The sequence below is a fragment of the Melozone crissalis genome, unplaced genomic scaffold (assembly GCF_028551555.1).
Source record: "Melozone crissalis strain CALT ecotype California unplaced genomic scaffold, PUWL_Pcris_2 ptg000005l_1, whole genome shotgun sequence".
NCBI classification, from domain to species: domain Eukaryota; kingdom Metazoa; phylum Chordata; class Aves; order Passeriformes; family Passerellidae; genus Melozone; species Melozone crissalis.
Genome location: NW_026535783.1, coordinates 18,978,569 through 18,999,362, shown reverse-complemented (window position 1 = coordinate 18,999,362; position 20,794 = coordinate 18,978,569). Strand labels below are relative to the sequence as shown.

General features: G+C 42.2%; 1 protein-coding gene across 1 annotated transcript in view; it reads left to right on the top strand.

The window, feature by feature from the left end:
- The first annotated feature begins 786 nt into the window (after positions 1-786).
- TNFAIP8 (TNF alpha induced protein 8) overlaps positions 787-20,794 on the top strand; it is a 55,587-nt gene continuing 35,579 nt past the window's right edge. The window contains exon 1 of the mRNA XM_054284886.1: positions 787-844. Coding sequence (XP_054140861.1) covers position 844 — 1 coding nt within the window. The 5' untranslated portion in view covers positions 787-843. The remainder of the gene's footprint in view (positions 845-20,794) is intronic.

The window sequence follows — 20,794 nt, the reverse complement described above, 5'->3', positions numbered from 1 at the left end:
TATGAGCTGGTGGTCGCAGTCTCCCCCACCGGCATTACCTTTTATCCAGTCAAGATGATTGTAGCACGGTTGCTGAACTGGATTTACTGGCGTCTTCCTTATCTTCGGAGCTCTGCCTGATGTCCTTGTGGTCTGTGAATTTGGCACTTTTTAGTACTACTACACAGTGGTACATCCTTCTTTCCCAGCTTTGTTAACCACCCCCTGGGTCATTAAGCAGTATAAACAGTATTGCCTTTACACAGCCCAGCCTCCTGGTATCCACAGCGGGAACTCTGGAGGCTCTTGGTGGTTGCAAAGGCCGTCTGTCCCTTAACTTGGGATGCTCCTCTTCATCGAGAGGTGTGTGAGCTGCTGCTTTCATAGTCTCTCCCGGGAGATGTACGGACCGGGTTCTGCTAACCTGATCTTGCCCCTGCCAGGCCTCGAATTAGCACCTTCCTGGCACGAATGCCCCTCCTCTCTGGCCTTAATAGTGTTCAAGACTTGTTCTTTAATTCCTAGGAGCCCCTGTGCGAGTCACACGACAGTGGGTATGAGTAGAGCATGCGTCTCGTCAGGCTGTCAGAGAGCTGCTGCTAAAATTTAAACTACCTCTGCATGCAGCTCGGTGCCTACAGACGACTGCGCGCAGGGTTTGGTGGCTGCCGCCGGTGCGAGGGGCGAGGCGGGGCTCGATGGGCCCCGCCCCGGCCCGGGGCGAGCGCAGGGCAGGGCAGGGCAGGGCTGGCAGCGGCCCCGCCCCGGTCCCGGCGGGAGCCCCGAGCCCTCAGCCCCGAGCCCTGAGCCGCCGCCGCGCCCGCTCCGCTCGGCACCGCCGCTGCCGCCGCGCCGCGCCCACACAGTGAGTGCCGCCCTGCGCCCCGCGGGGCCCCGGCCCCTTCCCCGGCCCCTTTCCGGGCCCCTTCCCCATCCCCGGCCCCGTCCCGGTCCCGCCGCGCCAGGCGGCCCCGGCCCCTGCCCTGCGCGCCCTCAGCAGCCGCGGCCGAGAGCGGCGGCGGGGCGGGCTGGGGCCCGGCGGCGGCCCCGGCGGAGCGCTGGGCTCAGCCCGGGGGGCGAAATGCGGCCCCGGGGCCGGGTCGCTGCCGCCTCCTGCCCCGGCGGGTCCCGGCGCCGCGCTGCGGGTGGGAGCTGCCCGGAACCACGCGGGGAGAGTTTCCTCACCGCCGATGTGCTTGGGTGAAGGCTCCTCTGCTCTGCGATACCGAAACTCTCCGCTCCTCCTAGGCTAGCTTTTCGCTGTTTTCCCAGAAGTGTTTCAGCTTTCCCTCGGAGTCAGCCCTGCCCCGCGTCCCCCTGTGCCGGGGCGCGCAGGACTGAGCTGTACTCTTGAGGCAGAGGCAGGCGTGGTGATGCAGTGAAGTCTGCGCGGTGGTGGTGAAACAAACTTTTCTGAGACGCGCCAGTTTGGCTTTGAAGTACTACTAGCAAAAGTCCTGAGGTTCCTCCTGTAGTTGTATCTTATTTACATACTGCTAATCAAATAAAAGAGATCGCAGTTCAGTGTGCGTTTTTCCTTTTTAGAAACGTGAATGGTCAGACCTTCCACACCTCTGTGTCTCTCTAGAGGTACATGTTCGCAGTCTTTCCTGACCTCGGGTAGAACGAAACACGTTCCAGGTGATGCTTCCCCCTCTCTGCACGTGTCCTGTTTCAGTCACTCTTCCTTTGCCGTACTGCTCGGCGAAACCACTCACGTTATTACAGCCTGGCCAAAACTTCTCCCAGCAGTCGTTTTCACGCTCACTGCCAGGGTTGACTGCTGCCAACTCTGTTTGTCTTTTGTCAGCTCTAAATAGGAAATCTGCTTTGAAAGAGCATCGACAGTGGAGGCAAAAAAAAAAAAAAAAGTGTGGAGGGGAGGAGTGTTGCGGTGGAAAGAGGTCACAAAACTTTGTGAACGTGGAACATGCTTAGAAGCAGGAACAAGGAACTGAAATGTTCTAGTACGTTTGCATTTAGTACTTGAACTAAAACGTTCTAGTACATTTAGTGTCTCTGCTTCACCTGAAAGCAAATTTCACCTGGAACACTATTGAAATAGAAGCTGTGGTGCACATCTTTGCAGGAGCACAAAATACCGCAGCTTGCAATGGAAGCTGCTCGCTGTTTGCCCTGACAACAGGAAGCTGCTCATTTCCGTTAAATAGTAACTCGCCTAGTCTGACTAAACCTGGATTTCAGCGTGCTTCATGGCTTAACTTATCTCTTTTGAGTTTTCTTTGAATAGCTGCTGCTAAGTAAAGAATAATACTTGCTGCTTGAAAAAGGTGAGCGGATAATCAAATCTCAACTTTGGTCAGTTTTGTATTTTGGTATAACAAGGCAAGTCATCCAAGTGATGGACAGTAAAATGCCTAATAAGCATTAAAGCAGATGATGCATCCTTACAGTTTAGTTTTATAAAAAACTAACACTGAACTACTGAAATAGCAATTTATGGTGTGTAAATGGTGGCTGGTTTGAGATAAGTTATGTCTTAGGATTAATTTTCTTCCAAGTTGCAGATGTTTTTCTTGAGTTCACCTCATAATAGAGCTTTTGAGCTAGAATTCACCTTTGTGTTTTTTGTTAATCCTTGTACATGAATAGTACAAAAATGAGAAGGAAAAAAGTCACCAAATGGTATTTGTCATAATCTTATCATTGTATATATCCTTTAAAATTACCTACTTAATCTGAAAGGTTGGCAGTACCTTTCCATAGGTTTTTTTTTGCATTTATTATATTCTAGCAGCTTTAACCATGTTCTAGGTAAATTTGGTTACAACTTCTACATCCTTAAGATAAATCATGAGGCAAATAGATGGTACTGTACTACTTTTACTTTTGTCTTTATTTTCCCACTGCCTTTGTAGGTAGGTGTCTTGTGTTTTTTTTATATTTTCCCTGTATTAGGCTAATAATTTAAACTACTTTCATCTTCTCCCATTGACAAATTTCTTAACTGTCTTTGTCGGATTTTGTGAATCAGATTGAATTGATGAAAAAAACGAAATTTTACTGAAAATTAAGTATATAGGAAGAATTTTCTTGTAGGGAAAGTATTCTTTGTGCACAATATATCTTGAAAAAGTGTTGAGACAAATTTCAGTAGTGTGTATCTCAACTTGACAGATTCTAGCACTCTTGTTTTTGTTTGGAGTATCAACAGACAAACTGTGGTGCTCCAGGAGCTATGATTTAGTCACGTCAAAGTAACTTGGGGAGTTTTTTGGGCTGGTCTGGGGGTTTTTTTTGTGTCCGTCTACTCACAGCCGTGAGCAGCCGTGTTGTCAATTCTATTTGTGATAAAAATGTTTACAACATTCTTCAACTGTAATGTAGTGCAAATTCTAGGCCTCTTTATTTTATACTGGCTTTGGAATCACTGAAAGTGAGTATGGCTTGAAATTATATGGTTTTTTTTCCTCTTATGCCTGTAATGTCATCAGATCATAAGACCCAGAGTAAATGTTATTTGTGTTCAAGTGAAAGTTAAGATGGCATTTTTCAGTTAAGCATGTGAATAAGAGGTTTCACACGGCAGTTTTACATTCTCTTTCTCAAGCAATGTTTTGCTCAAACCAGAATTTCCTTTTTTAACCTAGAGATTGACCTCACTCCCACTGAGAAGTGAGCTCTGTGCTCTGAGACTGAGGTGTGTAATTTGCAGAGCAGTGGCAGCACTTGGCTGTTTCCTGGCATCTCTAACAAGTCTCAGGAAGGGGAAGAGTGTGGAATACAGGATTTGTGTTAGAAGCTGTTAATCCTGTGTTTCGGGTGCTCTTGTCTGAGCTGATCGTTGACACTGTCACTTCCAGCCAAAACATTATTTCTTTCTTCATTTCAGTGTGATGGTTCCTGGAATCTCTGTAGCAAGGCAGGTGTGTGAGATGGTGCTCTAAACAAAATGCATAGCTTTTATATTACAGGAGTTAAAGCTGCTCCTTAATTTCAACACATTTTTATTTGGAAATACAGATAATGGATAGTAAATGTCTCAGTCCTTGAGCAAACCTTGCAAGGACTTAAAAGGTGTTACATGACTTTTGATGATAATACCCTTAGCTGGCACTGATGAGTTGTATGCTGAGGAGAGTGGGATCAACAAAACTGGACACATTAAAACCCAGCATTTTCTCCCGGTTTATGGAGTAATGCAGTGAGGAAGGTGGGAGTGCAGTAGTGCTGGCCTATGGAAACCAGGCTGGGTGCAGCTGTGGCTAATGGCAGTGATTTGGATACACATCTGGCCCTGGGTGATGGTTGTTAAACCATCTGAAGGAGGTGTGTGTGCGTGAGCTGTGGGCTGGGCTCTCTGTGCTTGCCATTGAGCAATTGCTCTGGCCTGGACCTGTGTCTGGAGGCCCCAGAATGGACTGGTGGAACTTCCATTTACCATAGCAGTTTGATATTTATTACCTGATCAGTTGCAAAAGTTTTATTGTGTGGTGTTCTCAGCTAATGGATTAATTTTTCCTGTAGCACTGGAGCCTTACTGGAGCATGTCTGAATAGTGTGCCCATGCCAGGGAGGTCTTGAGAGGAATTCAGGAAATGGCAGAGCAAAGCAAACTGTTTTAAACAGTACTGGCTTCTATAGTTGAAGATTTTACAGGCTTGCTTCTTTTATTGTCTTTGGTACTTATAAACTGAATTTCCAGCTGACCAAGTATTTTTACAAGCAATATATTTTTTTCTTGTTTGGTGTTTTGTCTGCAGAAGTTACTGGGGCACAGTTATATTGAGGATGAACTGAAGAAAAACATGTAACTATAGTCCTTGTTATTCCTCTACTTGTAAAAGGAAAGACTATATTAAACTTTAAGGTAACGAGAAGCAGAAAAACAATCTGTAAGCAGAGGAAGCATATACTTGCATGTCTCATCTGTTGAGGTATTTGTCTCTTGAACTTTGAAGCTGGAACACCTCTCTGGTGCTGGAAATAAAATCCATTAGTTACCTGTGACTGATTGTCCTCTCCAGCATATATATGACACACAGATAATGTTGTAATTTGGTTGTCTTGAAAGGCATTTTAAGTAATAATAAGTGATCCAATGAGAAAAAAAACCAAACATGCCTGTTAGGTAAAAAGTGTTTAGGAAGGGGACAATAATTTTATCCAAATACATGCTGAATTGAAATTTATCAAACAAAATGTTACCACATTTAAATTACTGATTGTGCAATATGGGGTGTGTAACCACTGTGATTCCATGAAGAGGAATTTCTCTTTAACTTCTAGCTGAAGTAAGTTGTTCTCAACCCAATTCCCATACTCCAGTGCTGCCCACTTCCAATTTGATGCATAGTACTGGGCTATCTAAAGCATGTTGGCATTACTGCAGAATATTATACTTATCTGAAGAACTAACTTTACCTGCAGGTACAGGTGGGTGAAGTTCTGGAAGTTAATTGTACAATTCTGAAAAAAAGGGTATTAAAAATTAGGCTTCAGGTGATGAGGAGCAGTCTCTGTCAGAAGTCTGTTGGGTGTATGTGCAAACTAGCACTTCCAGCCTGAATATATTGCTGCTTTCACTCAGTTTTGAAAAAAAAAAAAGTGTAATTTCCTGCTTTTGCCAGTTTTGCAGAAATCTGAGACATAGGCGGGTCATTGCTATCACTGGCATATTGTTGATGGGATGGGGATAAAATAATCTCTACTGGTTTCTTATGAACATGGGCACTGAAAATGTTAAGCTTTATATGGGAAAGTATAAAAGTGAAGGATATGTCTGGGCCCATGAATCTTCTGCTGTATTCCAATTTTGAAAAGCGATGTTTGCAACAAATCCTTTTTATCCATAAATCGTACACCGTATAGCAGAAAGCTTATCCCCAGCAGCTATAAATAGTGAAATGATCTAAAATATGATTCGGCTTTTTTATTGCCATGTCCGAAGTAAATAACTGCCTCTTGACTTGCTGAAAGCATTCCAGTGTGTCGTGGGCTGACCTTGGCTGGCTGCCAGGCGCCCGTCAGAGCCGCTCTATCACTCACCCTGGTAACTGCAAAGGGGAGAGAAAATAGAACAAAACGTTCAAGGGTTGAGATAAGGGGCAGGAGAGATCATCCACGGAACAGGATCACAGGACAATGAGAAGTGAAGTAAGTGTTAAAAACACCTTCCCCCCACCTGTCCCTCCCCAGCAGTGCAGGGAGGTGGGGGATGGAGTTTTTGGCTGGTTCATGGCGGGTTTCTGCCGCCTTCCTCTGCTGCAGCGTGGGGTCCCTCCCACAGGAGACAGTTCTCCAGGAACTTCTCCAGCTTGAGTCCATTCCGCAGGCAACAGCTCTACATGAAATGCTGCAGTGTGGTCACTCTCCCATGGGGTCAGTCCTGTTCCAGCGTGGGTCCCCCAAAGGGTCACAGGTCCTACCCAGAAGCCTGCTCCAGCATGGGCTCCTTTCTCCAGTGGTGTGCAGGTCCCTGCCGGGAGCCTGTTCCAGCACAGGCCTCCCATGGGTTCACAGCCCTCTTGCACACACCGGCTCCACTGGGGGTTCTCCTCGACCTGCAGGTGGATCTCTGCATCCCTGTTACCTCCATGGCTGCAGGGGAATCTCTGCTCCGGCACCTGCATCATCTCCTGCCCTCCTTCCTCACTGACCTTGGTGCCTGCAGAGATGTTTCTCTCACAAGTTCTCACTCCTCGCTGAGCACATTTTCATCCCCCCAATAACTTTTTTCTCCTTCTACATACGTTACCGCCGGGGCGTTGCCATCATTCCTGGCTGGACCAGCCTTGGCTCCTGGCGCATCCATCCTGGAGCCGGCGGGCCCTGGCTCTGCCAGGCCTGGGGAAGCTGCTGGCAGCTCCTCACAGCAGCCACCCCTGTAGCCCCCAGTACCAAAACCTGGCCCTGCAAAACCAACATGTCGTGCTATTTTAACAGTTACAAAGGGCATTTTAGTGCTCCTTTGCCTTGGGGAAGAGAGAGGAATTTGCTGCTGTGTTAATTGCTATTAATAAAGCACCACCATTTTATATTAAATGCATTTGAGCCCTATCTCTTGTATATCATGGTTAACTAGTATGAAATCAGTAGCAAAACCATACCTCCTATCTTTTGCAAAGCATTTGGTAGATGGGGTTTTTTTGAGTGTTTACACACTGTGGTTTCAGAATGTAGAGAAATATTAGTTTGGTGTTGGAAGGTAGCTGTGCCTTTCTGACTCATCTGCTGCAGATGGTTCTTTCTGAGTGGTAAGTATGTGCATGCATAAAACAGATAGATAAGGTAAGCCTGGTTAAATGGCCTGTAATTAAGCCCTGATTATTGAGTTGGTTTGGAGTATTCATAATTAGATATGTGTTTGTTCATGATATCCTTCCACTTCTCAGCAGAAGGTTATTTGTTTTGTATATATGCTTAGCCCATTTTCTTTAGTGTATTAAAGCAATTTTCAGGCTCTGTGAAAGAACCTTTGCCCACCTTCAGCTTATTCTACATCCTTCTTCCTCTATTCAGAACACCAAATCTGCATTTCATCAGGTGCACTTCAAATAAATTTTTTACTTTATGCTTTATAAGGTGAAACAAAAATGAACAACTGCTTAGCATTTTTTTTTTAATTCTAGCTCATCTTGTTGTTTTATTGTCAGTAACTGTTGATATTAAGATTTTGTTTAATCCTGATACATATAGCACTGTCTTTATGACTAACTGCAGGACTGTTTTATTAAAAAAAAAATCATCTTGTGAGGAAACATTGTTGTTTCCTCACAACCTTTATGTCTTTGATATGGAGAAAAACATTTTGCTGCTGTTGGGCCTGTAGCTTGTAGTGTTTGGGATTCCAGACATAAAATCTGTGTCTCAAGTAGTCTAGAGTTGATCTTATTTATAGTGTTGCTAGAACTTTCAGCTCAGTTATCTTTTTGGCATGACCGGAATGATTTTGTAGGCAGATAAGTGGGGTTTAGTGGCATGTGAAAATTAATTATGTTTTTTATGAGACTAAAAAGTAGAAGCATTTTGCAAAAGATTCAGGGAGGAGGACAAGAGGAACAGAGCAAGAGAGACAAATCTGAGCATGTTGTGGGAGCCTTGAAGTTTGCTTAGCTGTCCAAAAGTTTGCAGGTCAAGTTAGAAGAAGATAGTTGATAACTTTTATGTTTATATGTTTTATTATGGCTAGGATATTATAGTGAAACAGGGAATAGGAAAGCTCATCCTGATCCTTAAGGTCCATTGCACCCCTTAACATTCTGTGAATCTATCTTCTGTGATTTCCAGGGGTTTCAGAATAATTTAAACACACTGAGGGTAAGTCTTTCTCTGTTTGACTTCAGTTTTATTTTCTTTGTAGTTAACTGTGTATAAATTACAGCATGCTTTAGCCTCCTCTCTGATGAAATAATGAAACAATACAGATCTGTTACTATAAGCAGTGCTGTAGGAATCTTAATAGTTTTGTGTAGCTGCTAGACCAGTTTTTTTCTGGTCCTGTACTTAACAACATATTGAGGAGTGGAATTTCTTCTTGTTTGAAGATCTCATTCTAGAAGTTGTTTGTGTGATACCCTTGTATTGCCATGCATTTCATATAAAGGTCTTATCTGCTACTTTTCTGAATTCAATTGATTATTTCCAGGCATATTTACTTACTTTGTTTTCCATTAAGTTATAGTACTTCAGTGTATTAGATCACTCTCACGTTAAAGGAAAAGAAATATTCAAATCTTGTTTTATTTTGAGCTTTTGAAAATTTATTAGAACTTACAGGTAGAGCTGAATGATAGTAGAAGTGCGATTAACATCTGAATTGTAGAAAAATCTGGGTAATCCCAACAATGAATTTGTGTTGTGTTGGTCTGCAAAACACCACACTGGTCAGTGATGCAGAAAGTATGCTGATTGCAACCAAATGCTTTTGTGCAGTTTGCCAGCTGTACAAGTGGTTTTGAGTATGCAGGTGGATGGTTTAAAGTCACTTGAAATGTCAATTTTGTTTTTAATACCAGGTGGATAACTGGGGGGAATAGTGAATGGGAAGCTAGTGATAGGTGATAAAATATTTATTCCTGTGAGGTGTTCAAATGTAATCTCAGGTGATTAGCATTTTATACATTTCTTCTTCTTCAGATCTTACATTAGTATGGAGAGCCTGAATTACTAGTAAAAGATCCATCTGCTGAAAGCATGTTCAAGGCAGCCCCAAAAGATGGAAAGCACAGGACATGATCCTTGCTGTTGACCTCATCCCATGGACACTGCTGTCCATCTCATCCACGATCCCTAAACATTGGTTGTTTGCCAGCGTTTTAAGATTGGCTTTGTCCAAGTTGTTTATTGTTACCTGTAGTTTTTTTAGAAGTTTCTTAGCATCTCAGCATACTCATTTTTCTAATCACTTGATTTAAAATTTAAGGCCTTAAAAAAAAACCAAAAACAACCAAAACCACAAAATCCTACCCAAACTGTATTGGTGTATAGATCCTGCTTTACATGGAGTACCGAGTTGTACATATCAAGCCAGGTGTTTAATTTCAGTGATCACAGAAGAAGTTGTATTGAAAAAAAAAATTCTGAGTGTTTGGGTCCACCTGATGGAAATTTTCAGCATTTAAGACCTATAAATCCTCTAAGTGCCTAAACCAGGGCATGTGCTGCTGTTCTGCACACAGGAAGCCGTGTCACAAAACCAACCCTGCTTTCTGCTCAAGCACAAGAATTTCTATGCATGTGACTGAGGTGGGGGAAGGAGAGTGTGGGGTTACAGTGGACTTTAAAATTTAGGTTTAAAATTATAGGAAAGCAGACCTCTTTAATAGTCAGGCTTAAATGCAGCGTGTAGCATTTAATAATCTCTAAGCTTCACAACTGTATATGAGAAAGGTAGTACAGGATTCCACAGCTAAAAAAAGGCAGTTATGACTTATTTCAATTTTATTTGTCTTAAAACAATGTCGCTTAAAAAGTGAATAGCTACAGCACAAATCTGCAGGCTGGTGTTCTGAGTCTTGATGGCAATAAAGACATTAATAGAGAAGAGTGTCACCTAACAGATAGGCAAAGCAATAAATTATTAGCTAGGAGGATTAAATTCAGAAGTTGGATCAAATCAAATACTGGAATAAGGATTAGAAGAACCTTGAGAAGCTGAAATGAATGCCTTGAGATGAAAAACAAAAGACTGAAGAGAAAAAAAAAAGTGTGTTTATAGCTTTATTTTTTCTTAATATGAAAAACTGAGTAACATCATAATAAAATAAGCTGAATAATAAAACATTTAACAGTGCCAGGCAGAAGAGAGGTCTTTGTCAAAGGCTCTTCATAGAAGAGAAGTAATTTAGATACCCAGCATGACAGTCTGAAACTATGTGATCGTGCAGCTTTTTTTCTGTGCTCAGTCAACTAAGGGCTTGCTCTGTGGCAGTGGTAGAATCAGTGGACTAAAACTTATCTGGATTGTTTTTTTTTTTTTTTTTTTTTTTTTTTTTTTTTTTTGGTGGGTATGAGCTGAGAGCACCACAGTAAAAACAAAATGCATGGAAGGTTTCCCAGCTCTAGAGCACTTTGGGCCATCCTCTTGCCTTGAGAAAAGCTCTCAGACCCACTTGTGCCATTACAGGAAGCTCACAGCTGGGGCACAGCTGGGGGTGACCTCTGTGCTGCAGGTCACAGGGGCACGTGGAGCAGGAGTGGCTGTGGGCATCCTGGATGTGAGCATCCTGCCTGTGGGCATCCTGGCTGCCCGTGGGCACACTGGCTGTGGGCACACTGGCTGTGCACATTCTGGATGTGGACATCCTGCCTGTGGGCGTCCTGGCTGGCTGTGGGCATCCTGGCTGTGGGCATCCTGGCTGTGGGCATCCTGGTGGCCTGTGGGCATCCTGGCTCCCTGTGGGCGTCCTGGCTGTGGGCATCCTTGCCGTGGGCATCCTGGCTGGCTGTGGGCATCCTGCCTGTGGCATCCTGGCTGTATGCATCCTGCCTGTGGCATCCTGGCTGTATGCATCCTGGCTGTATACATCCTGGCTGTGGGCACACTGGCTGTGCGCAGCCTGGCTGGCTGTGGGTGTCCTGCCTCGTCTGGGGTGGCATCAGGGAGGCAGGCACATCTCGCGGGTGCCTTGGGAAGCGTGTCCCCAGGGTGGGGCTGGTTCCCTGCCTGAGAAGCCATCTGCCACCAGCAGTGGTGTGGAGCCCGACAGGAGCGCGTGTGTCCCCTGTGGTGGGTGGGTGACCAGGCACAGATCTCATGGGACTGTGCTGGCTACAGAGGCAAATAAACAGTCGGTGTCACACTGGCAGTGTGAAGAGCTGTCAGCATTGCCCAATTTCTTCTTCTGCTCAGGTAAATTCAACTGAAGTTCCCTCAAGGGCAGCGCTACTGGGCCTGACTAATTTGGAGGCAATTTGTTATGGTGCTTAGCGTTGCTGCAGTGTAACCCTGAAAATAACATGCCTTAAGCTTGTTTATACCTTAAACAAGACCATATTTTAATTACGGTGTTCAGGCTCTTGAGTGAGTGCTGCTTGTGGAAAGCTGTGCATCCTGCTAGCAGAGGCTCTTCAGTAGTCAGAGCCGGGAAATCCTCTGCTCTGGACAGCCCCCCTCCCTCTCTCAACCCTCTTTACTGACAGAAAGTACTATAGAAACAGTGACTTTCTCCAAAATAAAACGCGCAAAACCTGTTATATCCTGCTAGACTTCTCAGCTGAAAAGCACATTGTAACATTCTCTGCTCTATTCTCCATCAGTGGCCTCAGAGCAAGATGGGGAAGTCTGGAAGCATGCAGCAGAGCACAGTGCTTATGTGTCTGTATCCCAAAGGTTGTGCTCCCGTGTCTGAAAATTTTGGCTGAGTACAGTAAGGTTGAAATGGGAAATAGCTGTCTGTGCAAATGCAGTTATTGTGCAGCAGTTGTTCTGTAATGCTCAGTATGTGGCAACTTACAGCAAAACTAACTCCTATTTTGGATCTGAATCTTGAAACTTTCAATGCAGGATTACTTCAAGGGAATAAAAGGCAGTCAAGTGCTTCAAAACCATAACATCTTTTTTTCCCTTCCCTTTAAATTATTTCAAGTTGTGTTATTTATGCATAATTTTGTTTTTATCTATAAACAGACATTGACAGAGTAGTTCTGTTACTTAAAATGGGAATCCTGAGGAGATTCACAAGTCCACGTAGTTTAGAAAAAATGTTACAGCAACAATATTTTTACAGTCTAGTCTAACTGCTGAGAGAAGGTGGGAAGATAAATTAGTCAAGTTACTCTGACATAAGCTAGTGAAATAAGAAGATGAAATTCAAAAGCTGTGGAAAGACTTCAGTCAATAACTTGCCTGCTCCCTTAGAACTCTCTTCTTTGAGTGCTCTAAAGGAAGTAAAAAGATTAGTTTTACACCCATTCTTCTTGTAGTACCTCTGGCACTATACATGCACGTATGAATGTTTAGTATGACTAGCAAATTTCACCATTCCTCTTTTTATGTGCTCCTTCTATGCAGAGATTGTACTTAATTCTTTCCCATGCTCTTCTCCTCCTGAAAACTGCCTGGAGATACTTGAGTAGTGTCAGCTAAAGGCAGTCCTAGATGTCCCAGTAAAATATAATCATCACTAAAGGAAAATAGGTTGCTCTTTGAGTACACAAGATCACTTATTGACAGTGGAGGTGTGTAAGTCAATTAGTGCTGGTGACTATGAAGCTGGTTGGGTGATCCAGGGTAAATATGCTCCAGATATTGGTGTCTGTTTTGACACCAAGCTGAAAAGAATCTGTTGGAGGAAACTTCTCTCTGCGACATTTTAAATTCCTTTTACTTTACATGATTGGAAGAGTTAATATTTTTTTTATTGAGATAAATCTTCCTTCCAAACTGTCAAAGAGAAGAATGTAATTTCTTTTGTGTTTTGCCATTATTCAGGTGAGGAAATTTCAGTAACTGGTAATATTAGTATTATACAAGATAGTTGTATTACATAACGTCAGGTTTTTTACAGTTTAGGAGGTAATTCATACCAAGCTAAACTTTGTTATGCATAGAAATATTTCTTAGACATCTATTTGAAATGCTTATTTATTGATTTGATTCATTAAGTGCCATGTGCTTTCAAGGTCGTTTTTCTGCCTACGATTCATATCTCTTTTCTTTTTTTTTTTTTTCAGAGTGACAAATCCAGACAGGTTTCTCTAAATTTCTCTGTAACAGCTGCATGTAGTTACATGTACATCAAGTAAGTGTAGTACATCTGAACAGTGTTCTCTGTATGAATAACATACAGAAACTACTATGATGAAAACTTTTTTGTGCTTGGGACCACAAGCTAAATTTCTTCTCAAAATCTAATTTTTCCCTCATTCTTTCAATGTATTACTCTTGGACCGAAAATGTAGCTCAAAATATTCAGACCTACATTTTCATTCATAGATCTTTAAATATTTTTTAAGCAAACGTTACACCTGTATTTACTTGGAAGATGCCTGGTGTAATATCAGCATGCTGATATTCTCCTTTTTTGACTATATGCTCCCATTTTTTCAGAATCATAGAATGGCCTGGATTAGAAGGGACCTTCAGAGGTAGATCAGGCCTGGCCCTGGCCCCCACAGTCATCAGGGACATGTTTCACTGGGCAGTGTTGCTCAAAGCCCCTCCAGCCTGGCTTTAAACACTTACAGGAATGAGACATCCATGACTTCTCTGGGCAGTGTGTGCCAGAGCCTCACCCTCGTGGTAAAATATTTCTTCCCTATGTCTGGTATAAAACTACCCCCTTTCAGCTGAAGACCCCTTGTCCCCTTGTCTGGTCACTATGGACTCCAGTAAAAAGTCTTTCCTCTTCTTTCTTTTAATCCCCCTTTGAGTGTTGAAAACTCAGAAAAGTTTTCTCCAGAGCCTTTTCTTCTCTGGGCAGAACACCCCACCTCTCATCCTGTCTTCATAGGGGAGGTGCTCCAGTCCTTGGATCATCTTTGTGGCCTCCTCTGGACCCTCTTCAGCAGGTTCCCATCCTTCTTATGCTGGGGGTCCCCGAGCTGGATGCAGCGTTCCAGGTGGGAGTAGAAAGGCAGGGTCAGCTCCCTGGACCTTCTAGCTGCATTGCTTTTGATGGTTTTTGATGCCTTTCTGCAAGGGCACACTCCCAGCTTATATCCATTTTCCCCTATTTTTGGTTTAGGTTCTGTTGCATGCACTTGACCGTATTTCCTGCTCACAACTCTGTCAATAATGCGTGCAGCTGAACATGACAGATGGGCAATAGCTGGTTCTAGAAAGAAATAAAGGAAGAAGGGAAGGCCCTATAATGAAAGTCACAAATTATTTTGCTTTTAGTCTGTATTCTTTTCAGGGATAATTTGCCTAATTTTATGAAAAACAATGCATGGCCTTAATCCTCTAGGAAAGACGAGTAGGGTGAGAACAGTGGATGTAGTTGTGTATCTGTGCCAGGTGACAGCCTCAGTGGCTTTGACTCCAACCCAGTGCATCCCAGTAAAAAGTTTCAAGGAATATTTTATTATATTTGTGATTTTTCCCTGCTTAGAATGACTTGCAATGAAAGTCTCATTTCCCAAAAGAGATTTTCTTAGCTAATGTGACACAAGGTAGCGTTTGCATGAAGCTTAATTGATGTAACATTTTCCTATGAAACTTCCAAATTATTCTGGTATCATGAAGGTGTTTAGGAATTTCTGGGGAAAAAAATGAAATATACATCAGATTTCTAGATGATCTACATAGAAATGTGTCATCTATAGAGATAATTTTTAAAAAGTTTAGTATAGGGTACTGCATCTTTAGGGGAACTGGCCTTTTCTCTGCCTACATTCAGAAAATATATTCTTGGATTGTTTCTGTACTTTTATGAGTATTACTTATTTTTGTGGTTTTTGTGGGTTTTTTTTCCCTGAAAATTTCTGTTTACATGTAAAGAAAATGCACCTCTTCTGTGTCTGTTTGTCAGCCCTCCCCTGTTTTGTTTGTCAGCCATGGGAAGCGAGCACTTTCAGCACTTACATGCTTGCTTGGGTAGCATATGTAGATTGGGAACCTGTTTTTCAGAGGTAAAATTATGGAAATTTGTTGTTCTGCTGACAACTTATTTGTGTAGCTTGGAAAGAAATTCTAGCACCATCTCAGAATAGCATTAAAGCACCTCCTTGTGTTAACTACAACATCTAGTACCAGATAGCTGTAAGGAAGTGTGCCTTGTCAATAGCCATACAGTAAGGAAATTTTACAGTGTCCTTTGGATAACATCTGTTTTTTTTGTTTCAAAAGAATTGAATTTTGCTAACGTTACTTGCTGGTGAAGATGGTGAGTTACACCACATTCCAGGACGTGCAGCTGTGTTAGCCCACCTGCAAAATAGTGAATGTATTTGTTGTAGAGACTGTGCAAGGAGACCAGTCCCTCAGCGACTGATGCTTCTTTGCTTGTTGGAGAGCTTGAAGCCAGGAATCTGGAGCTGTTGAGAGACTGCTTCAGATGGTGCATGTTAAAACCAGCAGAAGCTTTTTCAGTCTCAGGCTGAAACCAACTCTCATGCTGCAGTCATCAGCTGCTTTCATTCAGATTCTTCTCTTTACTGTTTTTCAAATAGGTGCTTTAGAAAACTCCCTCACTTCTCAAGCTTCTTTCCTGAAAGGAACTAAATATATAATATTTTAAGCCTGTTAAAATAGTTTTTAACATGGTAGAAGTTGAGACATGCCTATGGCTTTACTCAATGATTCTCTAAGTAGGAAAATAGATTTAAAGAAATTTACCTTAAAAATTATATTCATAATATCAAATTAAGCAGAATCAAACTCATTATGGACAATTTTCCTGGTTTTGCTGACTGTACAATTTTAGTGTTTCTGGACCTAAATTTCACTGCTATTCTCCAATTAATATTGAATGCTATTCACTTTGACTCACAGAAAATCTTTTCTGGTGTTTCCTCTCTTACAACTAGGGACAATCACTACATATTTTTTGCTGCTGTCTATGCTGAAATCACTTGATGGAATTTTTACCTTTAATAATTAAGATATCCCCTAATTCTTTTTAATAAGATAAGGTTTGGAAAAAAGAGCTTTATAGCTTTTGTCCTGGTCCTGTGTGCACTCATACCAATTTCATTAGGCCAAAGGTGGGTGGCTGTGCTTTAGGAAGAATAGCTGGGAAAAGCCTGCTTCTGGATCACAGGTGCCCATGTAACAAGCATTTTCATCTCATGTTGGGGTCAAACTTAATTTTAGCTCTGCACAGGCACTTTCACTCTTTACAAGAGTAACTGGGGAATTTGCTCCAGTGTTGGAGGCTTCCAGTACAGCTTTATTTGTCTTGTGGCTGGCCTGTTCTCACATGTTTTCATATCATCTTGTGAGTTAAAATAATTCTTTCCATGACCTGCTATTCAGAGCCTGGATATTTTCGGAGGCTGAGGTCTTGCCTGATGGGCATGCTGGTTGAAAGAGGAAATATATGAAACTCTTCAGCCTGCTGTGCACTCCCTTCCCTTGACAGCTACATTCTTCCTTTGCCATTCCCCTGGTTTGAATCCTGCTCTCCTGAGCACTGCAGGCAAGTACATGATTTTCTTTGCATACATACGTACACATCTGTCATAAACAACATCTCTAGGTGGAGTCTCTGCTGGAATCACTGCTCATGGTATTTCTCTTCTGTTCTTGCTAGGAGACACAGGTGGACTTCCCTGCCAAGCGTTTTCATGCTGCCACAGGCATAGATACACACTGGCATTAGCTGGTGTATTGTGGCAGCATTTCTGGTGCAGCTTGCAAGAAGGTTGGGCTCATTGATCTTTTAAAACCTGAGTGATTTTAAGGTTCTAAGGATAGGCATCAACAAGCAGGCTCACGTGGCCGCATTACTAGCAGATTCTTATGCACATTGTTAGCAAACATGTGGCAAGACATGTTTTTCTTCATGCTTAGCTGTGACAGCTCCTCAGAGCAGTGTTTGTGACAGGGTAGGAGATGCTCTTGGAGCTCAAGGGCATGTGGGGCTGTAAGGTCCTGTAAGGGAGGACCTGGTGAGGTCCTGGTACACAATTAAGCTGTGAAGTGGTAACTGAAGCAGAAGGAGATGCATTGTGTTTGGTTCCTTCACTTTCTGCACGTGAGAAACTGTACAATTCCTTAGCAAACATTGTCAGGATTCGGCCATTTGAGCTTTTAAGAACTAGGGTGGAAAATCTCTGGTCACTTGAAGTTATCCTTGTTTCAGGTGAAAGTTAAGCACAGTTCTCAGCACACACTGCTGAGGTAGCTGCTCATTTAGAGTTGGCCTGAGGATGAGGAAAGCCCAGTTTAATAAGATAAATACCCAGAAGGAGAGAAGCTCACTGATTTTTGTTTGTATTAGACATAACAGCGTTTCAAGCACCAGTAGGTGTTGAGGTTGTGGGTATGTGAGCCTCAAAGGAAGCCGTGAGGTGAATATTGTGCTGGGAGCATTTTGGGAGTGGTTTTGGAGTTATCTTCTCCACTGTGGGAATTGTATGTCTTGCAATGAAAGAGGTGGTTGATGAAATAAATGGGATCAGCCACCAATGCTGATGGGCAAGTCTGATGCAATAATATCCATGCTGGGGGCATCGTCATGGTAACCTGGATTTGGGTCTTGAGATGGTCAAAATGTGTCAGATTGGGTGAAGGGTGGGTAGAGAGAAACAAATGTGGTGCAGCTAGGAAAAGGGTTTGAGGGCTGGTAATGTCCCCTGATACCAAATGTGTGTAATGCCTGTCTGAAGGTAATGGGAAATTGGGCACACAACAGAAGTATTTTTTTAAAAGTGTTTTTTGTGGGTGTTGTTTCAAATGCAGGACCCTCTGTGCAATCAAGCAGCACAGGATTATGCATGACAAATATACACCGGTGGAAAGGTTGCTGCACTAAAGGGATACTGAAGGAAATACAGTGAGCTAATAACTTTTCAGTCTCAGAGAAGGAAAGAGATGACCAGAACAATTTTTTGACATATGTGGTCTCTAAATAGTTAAAGGATTTTCATGCATGACTTTGGATACAGGATAAAAAAGCAAGGCATCCTCAAGCCCACACATTTTATGACTTTAGTGAGTTTCTGTATAAGAGCTGAAGCTGTGCTTTATTGTTTTACCACATACCAAGTGTCTGTATCATCCTTTGTATGCAGATGAGTGTCTTGTGTGTCTCACTGCTGTTGTCTTATCTTTTTCAGAGCAGTGACAGATTGGTTGATTTGTCATGATCTTGTGGCACAGGTCTTTTTCCTTTTGTTTCCAGTGGGTGATGTCCTCTCTGCTGAAGGATTCAAGTCAGTTGGCACTGATTTCACACCCCTTCTGCTGCCAAAAATGTCATGCTGTCCTGTTCCCATGCTTGTATTGTTTCTTTCCTTGTGTCAGCAGAAACCTTCATGTTCATCAGAATGAGGAACTCAATCATGAGATCAGTTAGCCTTTTTTATTTTCCCCCCAGCAGTCTTTTTTTGTGAATTAATTCTTCAATCTGATGTGTTGTGAAGCTAAACAGATGCTTTTGCTGCCACAGGGAGCTCTCAGGCTGGGTGAAAGGAAGGGACACGGTGGGTATAACATGTCTGAGGGTGGGAAATTGTGCAACCATTTCATTTGGAGGCAGTGCTTAAAAGTTTGTGTTTATGGAAGTCTCTCAGTCTGACCTTGTGCTTAGGTACACTGATCTGCATCCCGTTTCACTGAAATCCTGCCCTGATTTGTTCCTTTTTTCCTGTGTGTTTTGTCTTTCTCTGTTCAGGACACCTCTCAGCTTTGTGGGAGACACCTCACAAATGCTCACGTTCTTTTGAGCCAAGTTTTATTTTTAAAGTTTTGTTTAAATACATTGAGAGACTGAGACTTATCCAAAATTGTAAAAGAAGGCTTCTTTTTGTCTGATATTTCCCTTTCCAGTACTCCATGCTAAAATTTTTCCTTTAGCAACTCTGCTATCCAATGAGGTATTAATAGTCACCTGTTGTTCACTATATATGTATATTTTTTTTAATATGATGTCTGAATTGGAAAAGATAATAGCTTGTTTTCATGTCACCTCCTTTTGAGATAGCCATTTCTGAATAATGTTTCCATTTCTTTGCCCTCTCTTTAAAAAGCATTCCATTACCTGGAGTGCTGCCGTAAACCAAGAGGCAGTAGTAGTTGGTCAGATCACTTATTCACTTCTCCCATTCCCCTTATTGTTTGCTATTTTGAAGTTTTCCTAAATTACAGATGCAAATTATTCAGCCTTAAATCCATATCATCATCATCATCATCATCATCTGCATATGAGAATTTTATGAGAATTTTGTTTTGTGTTTGGATTCTGAGATATTTTTAGGAAGGGTGTTTGATCCTGTCTATGTCAGTTTTTGAAGTATGGGGTTTTTTGGGCATTCAGTACTTGATAGAGCTTTGTTTCTCAAGCATTAAGCTGTGATAAACCTGAATAAACTGCCTTTCACGAAGGCTCATGATCCGTAACGTGTGTGCTGGGCCACTGCAGTGTGTGGCATTTATTGTGCCACTTGTCACAGTGCAGGGAGAGATTTACCCTGCAGTGCAGGGGAATCTGACCCAGCAGTGCCTAGGTACAATGGATGTATGGAAAACAAAAGATTCCATTAATCTTACCCATTTAAAAATCTGTGTCTGATGATTAATTTTGTCGTTAACTCTCATGAATATGTGTCTCTCAGGGTCAGCAGTGGCAGGCTTGCATTGCAGGATGTAATGAGAAGGGCTGAGGCGGCATCTGCAAGCCACGTGTGTGAGCATTGGCTGTTGTGTATTAGAAAATCCTTTGCTCCATCGACATCTCACTGAGTATGCGTGTGGCTGACATACATGTGCATGTCAGAGTATTTTTGTGTTTCTACTAAAACATACAAAGTTTTAAACAAACAGCAAACATGCAGAATTTTAAAAACTCTTCTTCCTTAGCAGTTGTTTAATTGTTTCTGTATAGCTTTTCAGTACAAGTGGAAAGTCAGTCAGTACATGTGAAGGAAGGACTGGGATTCTTCAACATACTCGAAATATTAACAAGGGAGAAAAGCTGGTAGTGCTAAATCCTGATCTTTCCAGTGTCTCGTTTCAAGTCTCCTTTTCAAAATGCATGAGAAAGCTAAAATGATAGTATTTCTTAAGCTGATTAGACTGAATACTGGTTTTTGCTGTAGTTCTTTGCTTCTCTGAAATCCACAATACAGAAGGTGATTTAAAATAGCATTAGTTGTGACAGAGATAATTCAACAAAACAGGACAATGCACGGAAGCCAAGATGCTGTGGTTTTCTTCCCTGTTACAGTTGTATTTAATTATCTGCTGAACCAGAGTGTTGAAGACATAGATGTATGATTTTACTGTTCCAGATTTTTCCCAACTTCTTCAAGAGATGCTTGAAGAGTAGATTGTTTAGGGATTTATTTTTTCCATTGACATAAATGAACAAAAATAGATATTTTGATTGCCTTGTAAATAACTATAACTTTTTTCTAATTTAATGTTTACTTGTACAATATAAGCAGATAACTCCTATTTTTATGTCCCTTAACTACTGTAGATTAAAACAAATTATTAAATACTAGTCCGTAAGTATTTCAAATAACTTTTGCCTAGTACTACAATATTTAAGCTGACTAAAATACTCTTCCAGAAGATTACCTTCCTTGAATTTTCCCTACAAGAGGTGCTGGAGTCACAGCAGCAAGGATAGAGCTGTGCCCTTGAGGATTTCCCCCTTCATTTTCTGTACTGTCTCTGAAAGAAGCTAAGCCAGAGTTTAGCAAATGCTGCATCTCTTATTTAATGTTACAACCAGTTGTGCTC